The 17521-nt window shown below is 46.5% G+C and overlaps 1 protein-coding gene across 1 annotated transcript in view; it reads right to left on the reverse strand.

The window, feature by feature from the left end:
* zfyve26 (zinc finger, FYVE domain containing 26) overlaps nt 1–17521 on the reverse strand; it is a 73776-nt gene that overhangs the window by 39530 nt on the left and 16725 nt on the right. Inside the window, exons 11-16 of the mRNA XM_029712683.1 lie at nt 13177–13401; nt 8335–8534; nt 5905–6009; nt 5473–5595; nt 3212–3388; nt 2245–2340 (exon numbers count right to left, since the gene is read on the reverse strand). Of these exons, the coding sequence (XP_029568543.1) occupies nt 2245–2340; nt 3212–3388; nt 5473–5595; nt 5905–6009; nt 8335–8534; nt 13177–13401 (926 nt within the window). The remainder of the gene's footprint in view (nt 1–2244; nt 2341–3211; nt 3389–5472; nt 5596–5904; nt 6010–8334; nt 8535–13176; nt 13402–17521) is intronic.

Consider the following 17521-nt stretch of genomic DNA (forward strand, 5'->3'; position numbering starts at 1 on the left):
CTGCAAAGAAACCACTACTAAAGGACACCAATAAGAAAATACTTGTTTGGGCCAAGAAACATGAGCAATGGACATTAAACCGGTGTAAATTTGTCCTTTGGTCGATGAGTCCAAATTTTAGATTTTTGGTTCCAACTGCCGTGTCTTTGTGAGACGCAGAGTAAGTGAATGGATGATCTCCGCATGTGTGGTTCCCACCGTGAAGCATGGAGGAGGTGGTGTTGATGGTGTGGAGGTGCTTTGCTGATGATACTGTCAGTGAATTATTTAGAATTCAAGACACACTTAACCAGCATGACTACTACAGCATTCTGCAGCAATACGCCATCTCATCTGGTTTGCGCTTAGTGGGACTATAATTTGTTTTTCCACAGGACAATGACCCAACACACCTCCAGGCTGTGCAAGGGCTATTTGACCAAGAAGGAGAGTGATGGAATGCTGCATCAGATTACCTGGCCTCCACAATTACCCGACCTCAACCCAATTGAGATGGTTTGGGATGAGTTGGACTGCAGAGTGAAGGAAAAGCAGCCAACAAGTGCTCAGCATATGTGGGAACTCCTTCAAGACTGTTTGAACAGCATTCCAGGTGAAGCTGGTTGAGAGAACGCCAAGAGTGTGCAAATCTGTCATCAAGGCTAAGGGTGGCAACTTTGAAAAATCTAAAATATATTTTGATTTGTTTAACACTTTTTCAGTTACTATGTGATTCCATATGTGTTATTTCATAGTTTTGATGTCTTCACTTATATTCGACAATGTAGAAAATAGTAAAAATAAAGAAAAAACGTTGAATGAGTAGGTGTGTACAAACTTTTGACTGGTACTGTATATGACACACACACCAAACAAAAATATAAACACAACATAAACACAACATACAACAATATCAAAGTTAATTTAAATAGTCAATTTAAATTAATTAATTAGGCCCTAATCTATGGATTTCACATGACTGGAAATACGGATATGCATCTGTTGGTCACAGATACCTTAGAAAAAGGTAGGGGTGTGGATCAGAAAACCAGTCAGTATCTGGTGTGACCACCATTTGCCTCATGCAGCGCGGCACATCTCCTTCGCATAGGAATATTCTGTCGTACACGCTGATCCAGAGCAACCCAAACATGCTCAATGGCTGACGTGTCTGGCGAGTATGCAGGCCATGGAAGAACTGGGACATTTATAGCTTCCAGGAATTGTGTACAGATCCTTGCAAAACGGGGCTGTGCATTATCATGCTGAAACATGAGGTGATGGCGGCGGATGAATGGCACGATAATGAGCCTCAAGATCTCGTCACGGCATCTCTGTGCATTCAAATTGCCCTTGATAAAATGCAATTGCGTTCATTGTCCGTAGCTTATGCCTGCCCCATACCATAACCCCATCGCCACCATGGGGCACTCTGTTCACAACGCTGTTGTCAACAAACCGCTCACCTACACGACGCCATACACGCGGACTACCATCTGCCAGGTACAGTTTAAACCAGGATTTGTCCGTGAAAAGCAAACTTCTCCAGCGTGCCAGTTTCCATCATAAAGTGAGCATTTGCCCACTGAAGTCGGTTACAACGCTGAACTGCAGTCAGGTCAAGACCCTGGTGAGGACGATGAGCACGCAAATGAGCTTCCCTGAGACAGTTTCTGACAGTTTGTGCAGAAATTCTTTGATTGTGCAAACCCACAGTTTAATCAGCTGTCTGGGTGGCTGTTCTCAGTCGATCCCGCAGGTGAAGAAGCCAGATGTGGAGGTCCTGGGCTGGTGTGGGGCCGGTTGGACGTACTGCCAAATTCTATAAAACGACGTTGGAGGCGGATTATGGTAGAAAAATGAACATTCAATTCTCTAGCAACAGCCCTGGTGGATATTCCTGCAGTCAGCATGCCAATTGCACGCTCCCTCAAAATTTGAGACATATGTGGCATTGTGTTGTGTACACATTTTAGAGTAGCCATTTATTGTCCCCAGCACAAGGTGTATCTGTGTAATGATCATGCTGTTTAATCAGCTTCTTAATATGCCACACCTGTCAGGTGGATAGATTATCTTGGCAAAGGAGAAATGCTCACTAATAGGGACGTCAACAAATTGTGCACAACATTTGAGAGAAACTTGTGCATATGGAAAATTTCGGGGATCGTTTATTTCAGCTCATGTAACATGGGACCAACACTTTACATGTTGCGTTTTTATTTTTGTTCACATAATACAATAACAACAATAATTGGGTGGCACCTTCAGGTTCATCAGGAGCTGTTCCAGCATTAATAGTGGCTCAGAGAGGAGGGGAAAGTAGTCCTGTCTGGCGTTGGGCGGGAGGGTGAGGAGGACCTAGAGGATAGGGAAGAGAGACGGCGAGTAGGGAGAGAGAGAGTAGGGAGAGAGAGATTAGGGAGAGAGAGAGTAGGAGAGTAGGGAGAGAGAGAGAGAGTAGAGAAAGAGAGATTAGAGAGAGTAGAGAAAGAGAGATTAGAGAGAGTAGGGAGAGTAGGGAGAGTAGGGAGAGTAGGGAGAGAGAGATTAGGGGGAGAGAGATTAGGGGGAGAGAGATTAGGGGGAGAGAGAGATTAGGGAAAGTAGGGAGAGAGAGAGTAGAGAGAGAGTAGAGAGAGAGGAGAAAGAGTAGAGAGAGTAGGGAGACAGAGGAGAGAGGTTCATTTAAAACACTATCTGATGGTGTGTGTTCCTCACCTACAGCACACATACTCTCTCCCACCTTTCCTGCGCTCTCCCACCTTTCCTGCGCCCTCCCACCTTCCTTCCTGCGCCCTCCCACCTTTCCTGCGCCCTCCCACCTTTCCTGCGCCCTCCCACCTTTCCTTCCTGCGCCCTCCCACCTTTCCTTCCTGCGCCCTCCCACCTTTCCTTCCTGCGCCCTCCCACCTTTCCTTCCTGCGCCCTCCCACCTTTCCTTCCTGCGCCCTCCCACCTTTCCTGCGCCCTCCCACCTTTCCTGCACTCCCTTGTCCAATAACAACACAGACAAAATACATTTACATTTTAATCATTCAGCAGACGCTCTTATCCAGAGCAACTTACAGGAGCAATTAGGGTTAAATTCCTTGCTCAAAGACTTTCACCTCATCGGCTTGGGGATTTGAACCAGCGACCTTTCAGTTACAGGCCCAACGCTCCTAACCGCTAGGCTCCCCATCAACACTAGAGCTCACAGATACAATAAAAGGTTATTGAATCTGCTGACCTTGGATCCCAGGTGAAGGTCGTGGATGTGGCGTCGGCGGGCGGGGGACACTTGGCTCTGGAAGTGCAGAGTGAGGTAGTTAGCCAGGAAGTGGCAGGGAGCCAATCCGGGCCGGCAGTCCAGAGCACGCTCACACACCTCCAGACCCAAGGTTAAGTCTGATAGGCCCTCCAGCAGCTGTACCAATCACAGTGAAGAGAGTCAATGAGAAACAAAATCTATGACATAGTGCACAGAGGAGAAACAACTATAGGCAGATGGGTCACATCTCAATTGTATAAACTGGATTCCTCTTCTCCTTTCCTTCGTCTGAACTGATTGGAAAGACAACGGACAGGTGAAAGGAGATTTCCTAATACTGTAGGATTCCAGCCTATTGCCTTCACCTATTCTGTTCTTCCAATAAGGGAAGATGGAAGAGAAAAAAACGGATCAGAGTAAGGAGAAGAAATGGGACTCATTTCAGGAAACTAGGCGCATGTAGCGAGTCACTATTTCACAGGACAGCCATTTGAATGTGAACTTCTGGAACATGTGAACTTTCATGTGCCCGAATAACAAACTTGTATGCCATCTGTAAATACGAATTAAATGGTTAAATTACGAACCTAGTTGGTTTAGCCACAGAAAAAGTGAGCAACCTTCCCGCTAGCTATGATTGGCTGAGATAATGAGTGGGCTGGACATGCCGAGAGATGAGGTTGGATTTGTCGGCAAGATGGCACGCACAGAGCACCACTACACATACTGAGCTGGTCAGTATGTGTAGGTAATCCTGTCTAACGCAGCTTTTCTTTATATGTATATATATATCGCGTTGTACAACTGCATAAGAGTTACTCTCCACTTTCTGGACGATCAAGTTTTGAAATCAGTGGAATTAGAGTATGATAGCTAAGGAGATGGAGAAAACACCTGTCTCCGGATTATATCTTCAAACTAAGAGCAACCGTCAAATCAAAACAAACTTTATTGGTCACATACGCATGGTTAGCAGATGTTAATGCGAGAGTAGCGAAATGCTTGTGCTTCTTGTTCCGACAGTGCAGTAATATCGAACAAGTAATCTAACAATTCTTCAACAACTACCTAAATACACACAAATCTAAAAGGGGGGGAATGAGAATATGTACATATAAATATATGGATGAGCGATGGCATCCGTGAGAGGGAGAAGCGTCTATCCATGTATACAGGTAAGATAGTCTAGCTAGCTACATTTTGTCAGAAAGACCTTTTCATTTCAAGTTAAAGTGTACTGTTAGCTAGCTAACGATACCTGTATGATCTGTGTAGTAATATTATTCATATTTACATTTACGTCATTTAGCGGACGCTCTTATCCAGAGCGACTTACAAATCTCAGAGCCATTTGCATTGCTAGTTATAGGTTAATGTTAGCTAGCTAGCTAACATTGAACCTTGTTGGTTAGCTACCTGTAGATTCATGCAGGGTAGTAATGTCATGAGTTGGGATTATGGTTCATTGTTTAGCTAGCTAGCTACATGTCTAAACAAAGGCCTCCGCTATGCAAGTAACCATTTCAGTAGAATGTTCATGTCACTTCGACAACTGTCGATAGACGTAGCTGGTAAATTCGCTCTGGCTATCTACTCCGATTTCAGAGCGCAGAATACCTGACGAATTTAAGAACGCTCAACACCCGCTGAATATGGCCGGTGTCAGTAAACGTTGGCAAAAAGAAACGTAAATTGTTGCCAGCAGCACAGTTAGGTTATCCAGAGTGTTGGTGACTAACAGCCAAACCAGCTCTGCTAGGGCGAGTAATGTTCAGTGAGCTGTTCTCTCATTTGTGTCTGGAAGTAGCTAGCAAGCTAGTCAAAGTTAGCCAGTTAGCTTGGGTGCTTGACTGCTGTTGTTAGGACAGAACGCTCGGATCAACCCTTAAAGAGATGGGCGGAGCTAAAGTTTAAGAGACTGTGAACGATGCTGATTGGGTGTAGACAAAGAAGAGCTCTCCAGTAGGTGTACCAACATTTTCAAAGGCCATTTTCTCAAAAGTGAGGTTACAAGTGCATCAACTTTCAAAGCAGAATTACTTCCCCATTGTTCCTCAACTGTAGTGTCTGATATACCATTTTCTAGCTCTGAGTCTCTACTTTTATCCTATGGAAAAAAACACAATTTCAAATTTTGCAACATAAGACCGAATCGAGCCAGTCGGTCACATATGGAGGAGAGAAAGTAGAAGAAATGGAGAAAGACAGTTTTGACAATAGCGATGCAGATGAAAGCCCACCTGGAAAGCGTTGTCAGTCTGTCCTTTCTCCAGCAGGTGTAGCAGGTGTTCAGTCTGCAGCTGTAATCTGAGGTGGTCTGAGACAGAGTACAGCGCCATCCACTGGGCACACAGGGAAAACTCCTGGCGGAGAGATGATGATGAGAGGACACATCAAATGGACAGCAGAGGAAGCATCTTTTGATCCATTTAATCCTTTATCTAGAACCCTAAAATGTGGTGCTCTGTGTTTTTGTAAATACTAAAAACATCCATTAAAAAAAGTTAGTGCTAAAGTTAACCTGGATAAAAATGTAAAAAATTGACTATTTACAAACACAGTGGTGGGACTTACCTTGGCCTCCAGCCTCCTAGAAAACATAGACTCAAGGTCTAGAACGTCAGCATTATAAAAGGTGCCAGGCTATTTATAAACACAGTGCTGAGACTCACCCTAGCTTCCAACATCCTGGAAAACATGGACTCAGGGTCTCTCCTGGACTCTGTCCTCAGCTCCTGCCAGGTGGCCCACGGCAACGAAGGCTGCAGGTTCAACATCTAGGATAGAAGTTTTGTTAATGTTTTAAACTGTTTTTTTGTTTATTTTTTTTAAAGGAATGGAAGCAGTCATATTTAGTTCTTTATTGTGGATAGACACTATGAGAGAAAGACAGGAAAGATGGCAGAGAAGTTTGTGCCAGAAGGGTCAAACTCCTGCCGGCACGGTATATGTGTGCGCTGATGACAATCCGTCCTTTAACCTCATTGTATAGTTTTAAATCCAAAAGTGCTGGAGTTCAAAGCCAAAACAACAACAACAAACAAACAAAAAATGTTTTGTCACTGTCCCAATACTTTTGGAGCTCACTGTAGATGGTACTTTTACATGAAGTAAAATTGTGCGCCTTGCTTCAGCTCTTTAAAAGTATTTTTGGGGAAGTGGAAGAAGTGTTTTGATTTCAGATTTAAATAGCAGAGAAGTAGACAAAGATTTCAAACTCTCTAAGTTTTTGTGAAAGTGATCAAAAACAGGAGTTTTTACATTTTTTTTCCCCCAAGATGCAAAATAGTTGATGCGGTTACTAAAACAGGTCTACCTCTTGACTGGTAAAAGTTATTTCTGTTTCGATTACAGATTTGAATAGTAGAGAAATAGAGGAAGATTTCATACCCTTTTCACTTGTCATCTAGCTTGTTGGGTAAGAGGTCAAAATGTCAGTTGTTTATTAACAAAAAAAGAAGGTAGGAGATAAAAACAGCTGCACCTCTATAATTGGTAGAATATATTTCTGTTACGATTTCCGATTTGAAAAGCAGAGAAGTAGACCCAACGTGTCATACCCTAAAGTGTTTTGTCTCAAGTTGTCGGGAAGAAAAGGTAAGTAGGCGATCTGTGTCAAAAGGTGCATTTGTTGCATGTCATGGTGTCACAATGGAACCTAAGAACGTTGAAGAAATCCAAATAAAAGCGGATGAATAAGTTGAATAGTTTAAAAAAAGGTATAAAATGGTTTCAAAAAGTAGTATGTACGCAACTTAATCCAGACCCGTCTGCACACTTTAGTTCTAATTACTTTTTACATTTTTTTTTAAAATCTTAAACTGTGTAAGATGAGTAGCGGTTGTAAATAATAACTATAATAATAAGTAGATGGTAATTTCACGTAAACATTGTGGGACTTGCTTTAGCTCTTTTAAAGTATTGTTTTGGTAATGGAGGAAGTGTTCTGGCTTTAGATTTGAAAAGTAGAGCAGTAGACAAAATTACTGTCCAAGTTGTAGGGAAAGTAATCAAACTTTGTTGTTGTTTTTAAAGGGATACTTTGAGATTTTGGCAATAAAGCCCATTTATCTACTTCCCCCAGAGTCAGATGAACTCGTGGATTCCATTTTTATGGTCTCTGTGTGCAGTTTGAAGTTCGTTGCCAAAATCTCGAAGTATCCCTTAAAAAACCCTCAGATCGAATGTAGTAGACGCAGTTAAACTAGCTGGCTAGCTGGATGAACACCACCTACACCTGCTATCTTACACACTGTGAGGTAAAAAGTGACATCGACTTATCCGTATGCCTGCGTTGCCATTGCCTTGACTGGCATTAGGTTAAGTAGATGTCCAGGGCAGGGTCAACACCTCTGTGTTGCTTATCTGTTAACTGATTCATTCCAGTACAGATAAAAGAGATTAGTAAATATATAAAAAAAATAGAGAAGTTGAGTTTTAAAGTTCATATATACATTCTATAATTAATGTCTATGTTGCTCCAGTGTCTCATTACACCACGCCGTTGTCATCAATATTCCTCGGCAACGTTGCCGCGAAAAATATCTAGTGTATCATCAACCTAACTGACCCTGAGCTAGTTTATCCCATAATCCCACAAGCATAATGTTAACCCTCAGGTTAAGCTTCAGCCCTGGGCTATGGATTCACACCCAGTGTCCCGAAGCCCTGAGCTAACAGACAAAACGCAACACGCGACCCAATGTTACATTATATATATATCTAGGAGTCCTCCAATGGTATGGCATTTTGTTTTTGCGTGAGCCCGACCCAGACTCGATTGCTTAACCACCCAAATTAGAAATACACTAACTTAATAACTAACATCTCTCTCCCCCCCGGGCTTCAATTAACATCTCTCTCCCCCCCGGGCTTCAATTAACATCTCTCTCCCCCCCCGGGCTTCAATTAACATCTCTCTCCCCCCCGGGCTTCAATTAACATCTCTCTCCCCCCCGGGCTTCAATTAACATCTCTCTCCCCCCCGGGCTTCAATTAACATCTCTCTCCCCCCGGGCTTCAATTAACATCTCTCTCCCCCCGGGCTTCAATTAACACGATCATAAAGTACATAATAACTTTGATGAAATGGCCCCGGTTACCCGTTGATAGATGTTCAGCTCCGTCTTCCTGAGCTCAAGCTCCCCCTTGAGAGAGACCTCCACGTGGGGGTTGTTGAGGCAGAACTCCAGCAGCTCCAGAGAGGGCCCGAGGGGCCAGCGCTCCAGGGCCTGTATGGCCACACGGGCCCTCAGACATGGGTCCTGTACTCTGAACAACTGGCCTATGCTGTCTTCACCATCTGTAGGGGAGGGAGGTGGGAAGGAGGGAGATAAGAACAAATCAGCACTTGTATCAGGAAGTAAAAGATTTACTAGATTGGCACCAGGAATGAAAAAATATCAACAATATCATATCTCCAAAATGTCAAAACAGTAGATTGTTTATATTTTGATTTGAACCTTTATTTAACTAGGCAAGTCAGTTAAGAACAAATTCTTATTTACAATGACGGCCTACCGGGGAACAGTGGGTTAATTACCTTGTTCAGGAACAGAACGACAGATTTTGTACCTTGTCACCTCGGGGATTTGATCCAGCAACCTTTCGGTTACTTGCCCAACCCTCTAACCACTAGGCTACCTGCCTCCCCCCCTCTAACCACTAGGCTACCCCCCTCTAACCACTAGGCTACCCGCCTCCCCCCCTCTAAACACTAGGCTACCTGCCTCCCCCCTCTAACCACTAGGCTACCTGCCCGTCCCCCCTCTAACCACTAGGCTACCTGCCTCCCCCCTCTAACCACTAGGCTACCTGCCTCCCCCCCCTCTAACCACTAGGCTACCTGCCTCCCCCCCTTTAACCACTAGGCTACCTGCCTCCCCCCTCTAACCACTAGGCTACCTGCCTCCCCCCCTCTAACCACTAGGCTACCCCCCTCTAACCACTAGGCTACCCGCCTCCCCCCCTCTAAACACTAGGCTACCTGCCTCCCCCCTCTAACCACTAGGCTACCTGCCCGTCCCCCCTCTAACCACTAGGCTACCTGCCTCCCCCCTCTAACCACTAGGCTACCTGCCTCCCCCCCTCTAACCACTAGGCTACCTGCCTCCCCCCCTCTAACCACTAGGCTACCTGCCTCCCCCCTCTAACCACTAGGCTACCTGCCTCCCCCCTCTAACCACTAGGCTACCTGCTCCCCCCCTCTAACCACTAGGCTACCTGCTCCCCCCCTCTAACCACTAGGCTACCTGCCTCCCCCCTCTAACCACTAGGCTACCTGCCTCCCCCCTCTAACCACTAGGCTACCTGCTCCCCCCCTCTAACCACTAGGCTACCTGCCTCCCCCCTCTAACCACTAGGCTACCTGCTCCCCCCCTCTAACCACTAGGCTACCTGCCTCCCCCCCTCTAACCACTAGGCTACCTGCCTCCCCCCTCTAACCACTAGGCTACCTGCCTCCCCCCTCTAACCACTAGGCTACCTGCCTCCCCCCTCTAACCACTAGGCTACCTGCCCGTCCCCCCTCTAACCACTAGGCTACCTGCCCGCCCCCCCTCTAACCACTAGGCTACCTGCCTCCCCCCCTCTTAACCACTAGGCTAACCTGCCTCCCCCCCTCTAACCACTAGGCTACCTGCCTCCCCCCCTCTAACCCCTAGGCTACCTGCCTCCCCCCCTCTAACCACTAGGCTACCTGCCTCCCCCCCTCTAACCACTAGGCTACCTGCCTCCCCCCTCTAACCACTAGGCTACCTGCCTCCCCCCTCTAACCACTAGGCTACCTGCCTCCCCCCTCTAACCACTAGGCTACCTGCCTCCCCCCTCTAACCACTAGGCTACCTGCCTCCCCCCTCTAACCACTAGGCTACCTGCCTCCCCCCTCTAACCACTAGGCTACCTGCCTCCCCCCCTCTAACCACTAGGCTACCTGCCTCCCCCCTCTAACCACTAGGCTATACCTGCCTCCCCCCCTCTAACCACTAGGCTACCTGCCTCCCCCCCTCTAACCACTAGGCTACCTGCCTCCCCCCTCTAACCACTAGGCTACCTGCTCCCCCCCTCTAACCACTAGGCTACCTGCCCGTCCCCCCTCTAACCACTAGGCTACCTGCCCGCCCCCCCCTCTAACCACTAGGCTACCTGCCCGCCCCCCCTCTAACCACTAGGCTACCTGCCTCCCCCCCTCTTACCACTAGGCTACCTGCCTCCCCCCCTCTAACCACTAGGCTACCTGCCTCCCCCCCTCTAACCACTAGGCTACCTGCCTCCCCCCCCCTCTAACCACTAGGCTACCTGCCTCCCCCCCTCTAACCACTAGGCTACCTGCCTCCCCCCCTCTAACCACTAGGCTACCTGCCTCCCCCCCTCTAACCACTAGGCTACCTGCCTCCCCCCCTCTAACCACTAGGCTACCTGCCTCCCCCCTCTAACCACTAGGCTACCTGCCTCCCCCCCTCTAACCACTAGGCTACCTGCCTCCCCCCCTCTAACCACTAGGCTACCTGCCTCCCCCCCTCTAACCACTAGGCTACCTGCCTCCCCCCTCTAACCACTAGGCTACCTGCCTCCCCCCCTCTAACCACTAGGCTACCTGCCTCCCCCCCTCTAACCACTAGGCTACCTGCCTCCCCCCTCTAACCACTAGGCTACCTGCTCCCCCCCTCTAACCACTAGGCTACCTGCCTCCCCCCTCTAACCACTAGGCTACCTGCCTCCCCCCCTCTAACCACTAGGCTACCTGCCTCCCCCCCTCTAACCACTAGGCTACCTGCCCGTCCCCCCTCTAACCACTAGGCTACCTGCCCGCCCCCCCTCTAACCACTAGGCTACCTGCCCGCCCCCCCTCTAACCACTAGGCTACCTGCCTCCCCCCCTCTTACCACTAGGCTACCTGCCTCCCCCCCTCTAACCACTAGGCTACCTGCCTCCCCCCCTCTAACCACTAGGCTACCTGCCTCCCCCCCTCTAACCACTAGGCTACCTGCCTCCCCCCCTCTAACCACTAGGCTACCTGCCTCCCCCCTCTAACCACTAGGCTACCTGCCTCCCCCCTCTAACCACTAGGCTACCTGCCCGTCCCCCCTCTAACCACTAGGCTACCTGCCCGCCCCCCCTCTAACCACTAGGCTACCTGCCCGCCCCCCCCTCTAACCACTAGGCTACCTGCCTCCCCCCCTCTTACCACTAGGCTACCTGCCTCCCCCCCTCTTACCACTAGGCTACCTGCCTCCCCCCCTCTAACCACTAGGCTACCTGCCTCCCCCCTCTAACCACTAGGCTACCTGCCTCCCCCCCTCTAACCACAAGGCTACCTGCCTCCCCCCTCTAACCACAAGGCTACCTAAAAATCCCCAAACAGACAACATAAACAGTGTGATTTTGTTCAAGCAGAACCATGGTAAGTAACATCCCAAATGGCAACTTATTCATTTTATAGTGAATATGGGCCCTGGTCTAAAGTAGTGCACTAGATAAGAGCCCTATGGGTCCTGGTCTAAAGTAGTGCACTAGATAAGAGCCCTATGGGCCCTGGTCTAAAGTAGTGCACTGCATATACCACCCTGCATCCCACTACTGGCTTGCTTCTGAAGCTAAGCAGGGTTGGTCCTGGTCAGTCCCTGGATGGGAGACCAGACGCTACTGGAAGTGGTGTTGGAGGGCCAGTAGGAGGCAGTCTTTCCTCTGGTCTAAAAAAATATCCCAATGCCCCAGGGCAGTGATTGGGGACGTTGCCCTGTGTAGAGTGCCGTCTTTCGGATGGGACGTTAAACGGGTGTCCTGACTCTCTGAGGTCATTAAAGATCCCATGGTGCTTATCGTAACAGTAGGGGTGTTAACCCAGGTATCCTGGCCGAATTCCCAATCTGGCCCTCATACCATCACGGCTGTCTAATCATCCCCAGCTTACAATTGGCTCATTCATCCCCCTCCTCTCCCCTGTTGCTATTCCCCAGGTTGTTGCTGCAAATGAGAATGTGTTCTCAGTCAATATACCTAAAGGACTGCACTATATAGGGTCTAAAGGAGGGCACTATATAGGGTCTAAAGGAGGGCACTATATAGGGTCTAAAGGAGGGCACTATATAGGGAATAGGGTCTAAAGGAGTGCACTATATATAGGGAATAGGGTCTAAAGGAGGGCACTATATAGGGAATAGGGTCTAAAGTAGGGCACTATATAGGGTCTAAAGGAGGGCACTGAATAGGGTCTAAAGGAGGGCACTATATATAGGGAATAGGGTCTAAAGGAGTGCACTATATATAGGGAATAGGGTCTAAAGGAGGGCACTATATATAGGGAATAGGGTCTAAAGGAGGGCACTATATATAGGGAATAGGGTCTAAAGGAGGGCACTATATATAGGGAATAGGGTCTAAAGGAGTGCACTATATATAGGGAATAGGGTCTAAAGGAGGGCACTATATATAGGGAATAGGGTCTAAAGGAGTGCACTATATATAGGGAATAGGGTCTAAAGGAGGGCACTATATAGGGAATAGGGTCTAAAGGAGTGCACTATATATAGGGAATAGGGTCTAAAGGAGTGCACTATATATAGGGAATAGGGTCTAAAGGAGGGCACTATATATAGGGAATAGGGTCTAAAGGAGTGCACTATATATAGGGAATAGGGTCTAAAGGAGGGCACTATATATAGGGTCTAAAGGAGTGAATGATGTAGGGAATGTAAATGAGAATGTGTTCTCAGTCAACTTACCTGGTAAAATAACAGAGCCCTATAGGTGCTGGTCAAAATGAGTACACTATATATAGGGAATAGGGCCTAAAGGAGTGCACTATATAGGGAATAGGGTGACATTTGGGACCCTCCCTCACCAGACATTGATCTGATGTCATTTTAGCATTTTCCCCACAATGGTAAAGAGTGGAAGCTGATCCTAGGTCAACTTCCACACAGAGTAATGAACCCAGTACTCACCCTCCAGAGCAGCCCAGGCTAGCAGCCTGTCTCGGAGCACCTTCTCCTGGCTACAGCCCTGTCCATACAGCTCCAGCAGGCTCAGAGCCCTGCCCAGGTCCCGAGAGGCCAGGGCCTGCTGGAAGGCTTCCATAGCCACAGCCTGGGCAGGTGTCCCCTGAGGGCCAGACAGGAGCAGAGCCACCAGTGGTTTACCACAGAGGGCTGCCCCAAGACCTCCAGTATCTACATATATACAGAGACAGAGAGAGAGAGAGAGAGAGACAGAGAGAGACAGAGAGAGACAGAGAGAGAGAGAGAGAGAGAGAGAGAGAACACAGTTATTGTAGTTTCTGTGAATGGTAAATCACATTTCCACCACTATTACTGATGCCTTATTGCTTGTTGGTCCCACCAACTGGACCTGTGCTTTGGTAAATTGGGTGGGGTTATATCCTGCCTTGTTGGCCCTGTCCGGGGGTATCGTCAGACAGGGCCACAGTGTTCCCCGACACCCCCCCAGTATCTATGCGCGGGGGGGCTAGGGACTGTCTATCCTATTTGGTGAAATTCTCCTTCTCCTGTCTGTCTGGTATCCTGTGTGAACTTGAGTATGCTCCCTATAATATATGACTGAGGACTACCTGGCCTGATGACTCCTGTCTGTCCCCAGTCATGATGCCGATCCAGTTTCTGTTGTTTTGCCTGCGGCTATGGAACCCTAAAATTCTACTTTGTCCTGAACCTTCTCGCTCGCTCTCTGTCTCTCTGTCTCGCTCTCTGTCTCGCTCTTCCCCACACTTGCTGTCTCGACCTCAATGCTCGGGCTATGAAAAGCCAACTGACATTTACTCCTGAGGTGCTGACCTGTTACACCCTCTATAACCACTGATTATTATTTGCTATGATCATAAATTTGACCCTGCTGGTGATCTTTGAACATCTTGAAGAACAATCTAGCCTTAATGGCCATGTACTCTTATAATCTCCACCTGGCACAGCCAGAAGAGGACTGGCCAAACCCTCAGAGCCTGGTACCTCTCTAAGTTTCTTCCTAGGTTCCTGCCTTTCTAGGGAGTTTTTCCTAGCCACCGTGCTTCTACATCTGCATTGCTTGCTGTTTGGGGTTTTAAAAAGGGCTTTATAAATACATTTGATTTGAGCTGAAGGATTTTTGGCACTTGTCAGTTAGGCTAGTAGACTGAAATTACTACTAGCCCGGGTGACATTCTCTATATCCAAGGGTAAAAAAATCTGTGCTGTTCAGCTAGTCTGGCTAATGTTCTACTAGGCTGGTCTCAAAAGTGCTAGCCTCTGGCTAACGTTCTGCTAGCCCCTGGCTAACGTTCTGCTAGCCTCTGGCTAACGTTCTGCTAGCCTCTGGCTAACGTTCTGCTAGCCTCTGGCTAACGTTCTGCTAGCCCCTGGCTAACGTTCTGCTAGCCCCTGGCTAACGTTCTGCTAGCCCCTGGCTAACGTTCTGCTAGCCTCTCTAGCCTCTGGCTAACGTTGGCTAACGTTCTGCTAGCCTCTCTAGCCTCTGGCTAACGTTGGCTAACGTTCTGCTAGCCTCTGGCTAACGTTCTGCTAGCCTGATCTGTGATGTGATTTTTACAGATCTCTATATGCTTTTTGTTTTGATACATTGTCTATAGTTAAGTTTTATGATCAAGGCACATTTCTGTGAAAAACAGCAAATAAAATGCTAACCCATCATTTCATATGGGTGTAGAAATGTGTTATTATTTCAATAATTTTGAACTGCAGAAAAAATATTTATATAAATAAAATGTGATTCAATTGCTTTATTGAAGCTTTATTTAACTAGACAAGTCAGTTAAGAACAGATTCTTATTTACAATGACGGCCTACCGGGGAACAGTGGGTTAACTGCCTTGTTCAGGGGCAGAACGACATATTTTTACCTTGTCAGCTTGAGGATTCAATCTAGCAATCCTTTTCAATTACCGGCCCAACGCTCTAATCACTAGGCAACCATTTAAGGTTGAACTGACTGCATTTTAGCGACATTAAATCTTATTTAAATCTGGTCATAATATACATTCCCAGGAAGAATATGACACTTAAAAAAAAAAAAAATCATAATCTGACAAGCGAGCACTTAGATATGGTCGTTTGAATGTTTTCATAAATTAGAAGTGTATATTTATACTTCTATAGCAATATGGAAAGCGGCTGTGCGTTAGGACAATTAATAGACACACTGCAGTAAATAAAACCGAACAAAACCATACGTCTCATCCAGGATCAGAGTCTATGCAGACCGGTGCACTATAGCCAATCAGAGCGACAGTAGGCCTTAATGCAAACAAGCCATTTGCCACACAGGGGCCTGCCATCATTCACTATGAACTGGACTGTGTGTTTACAGGCAGTAGGACCTGTCATCATTCACTATGAACTGGACTGTGTGTTAACAGGCAGTAGGACCTGTCATCATTCACTATGAACTGGACTGTGTGTTAACAGGCAGTAGGACCTGTCATCATTCACTATGAACTGGACTGTGTTTACAGGCGACTTTAGATCAGTAGAACGCATTATCAAAAAAAAAAAGCTAAATTAACCTGAATGGATTTCTGTAAAACACCACACAAGTCCCCTTACATTTGGGAGCCTTACAGTCCTATTGATTGAACAACCATGAAAAGGTAGGCTCTCTCTCTCCCTCAGTGATGCACATCAACAACAAGATCAACAACTAATGCTAGCCAGAGCAAGATGTACGAAAATCTAACGAAGGAACATTAGATAAACCCTCTCAAAACTTTTTCCAGATAGTTTGGCCGTTAAAATTGCACTAATAAACGACTGGGAATGGTAGCCTACCGGTCCTTCTGCAGTTTGCCTGCCAATGCAGGCTTGTCCCAACCAAGCACCCAAGCTAACTAGCTAGCTAGCTACTTCCAGACACAAATGAGAGAACACCTCACTCTGACCATTTTACTCAATGTACCAGAGCTGGATAGGCTGTTTACATGTTAACTATTAACTTTTTTTTGCCAACGTTTACCGACACCGGCCGTATTTCAACGGGTGTTGATCGTTCATAAATTCATCAGTTATTCTGCGCTCTGGTACACTCCGATAAGAGCGCTCTGAAATTGGAGTAGATAGATAGCCAGAGTGAATTTGCGAACGCAAGAGATACATGTTAGCTAACTGGATAACAGTCGTTTAAGTTCTTGCTAGTTAACCTAATGACAACTGCATCTCTAGCGGTGTACAGCCACCAAAAAAAAATACAACGATATGGGGGGAAAAAGCTCCTCCAATGACATGACATCCTTCTAGCGGCTAGCTGGCTGGCTGGCTGGCTGGCTGGCTAGCTAGCTATCTAGCTAGCTAGCTATCTATCTATCTATCTATCTAGCTAGCTAGCTAGCTAGCTGCTAGATAAATACTACATAGATACACTAGCCTATTAGCCACGTTATGACTGACTCGTGATCATTTCCTTAGCTATGATTGTATTGACATTCCCAGCTGTAGTTATAGTCGTCTGGTTTTTGTTTTTTTTGTCCAAAATATTGAGTCATTGAAACTGAAACAGTGTATCTATAATGGAGGCAGTAAACAATGTACCAGGCCAGCTGTGATTTACAACCTGATAGCAATATGTTTTGGACTACCAACAGTAAACAATGTACCAGTCCAGCTGTGATTTACAACCTGATAGCAATATGTTTTGGACTACCAACAGTAAACAATGTACCAGGCCAGCTGTGATTTACAACCTGATAGCAATATGTTTTGGACTACCAACAGTAAACAATGTACCAGGCCAGCTGTGATTTACAACCTGATAGCAATATGTTTTGGACTACCAACAGTAAACAATATACCAGCCCAGCTGTGATTTACAACCTGATAGCAATATGTTTTGGACTACCAACAGTAAACAATGTACCAGTCCAGCTGTGATTTACAACCTGATAGCAATATGTTCTGGACTACCAACAGTAAACAATGTACCAGCCCAGCTGTGATTTACAACCTGATAGCAATATGTTTTGGACTACCAACAGTAAACAATGTACCAGTCCAGCTGTGATTTACAACCTGATAGCAATATGTTTTGGACTACCAACGTAAATAATGTACCAGGCCAGCTGTGATTTACAACCTGATAGCAATATGTTCTGGACTACCAACAGTAAACAATGTACCAGTCCAGCTGTGATTTACAACCTGATAGCAGTATGTTTTGTACTACCAAGAAAATGTATTGGTGATATATATTATATTAAAATATATTAAATCATGCATTGAACTGCATCCATCTATTCTGACAACAATGCCTTATTGTACGTCATGGAATGTGGAGTCAAATATAACCTATTTT

This window comes from Salmo trutta, chromosome 25 (assembly GCF_901001165.1).
Source record: "Salmo trutta chromosome 25, fSalTru1.1, whole genome shotgun sequence".
NCBI classification, from domain to species: Eukaryota; Metazoa; Chordata; class Actinopteri; order Salmoniformes; family Salmonidae; genus Salmo; species Salmo trutta.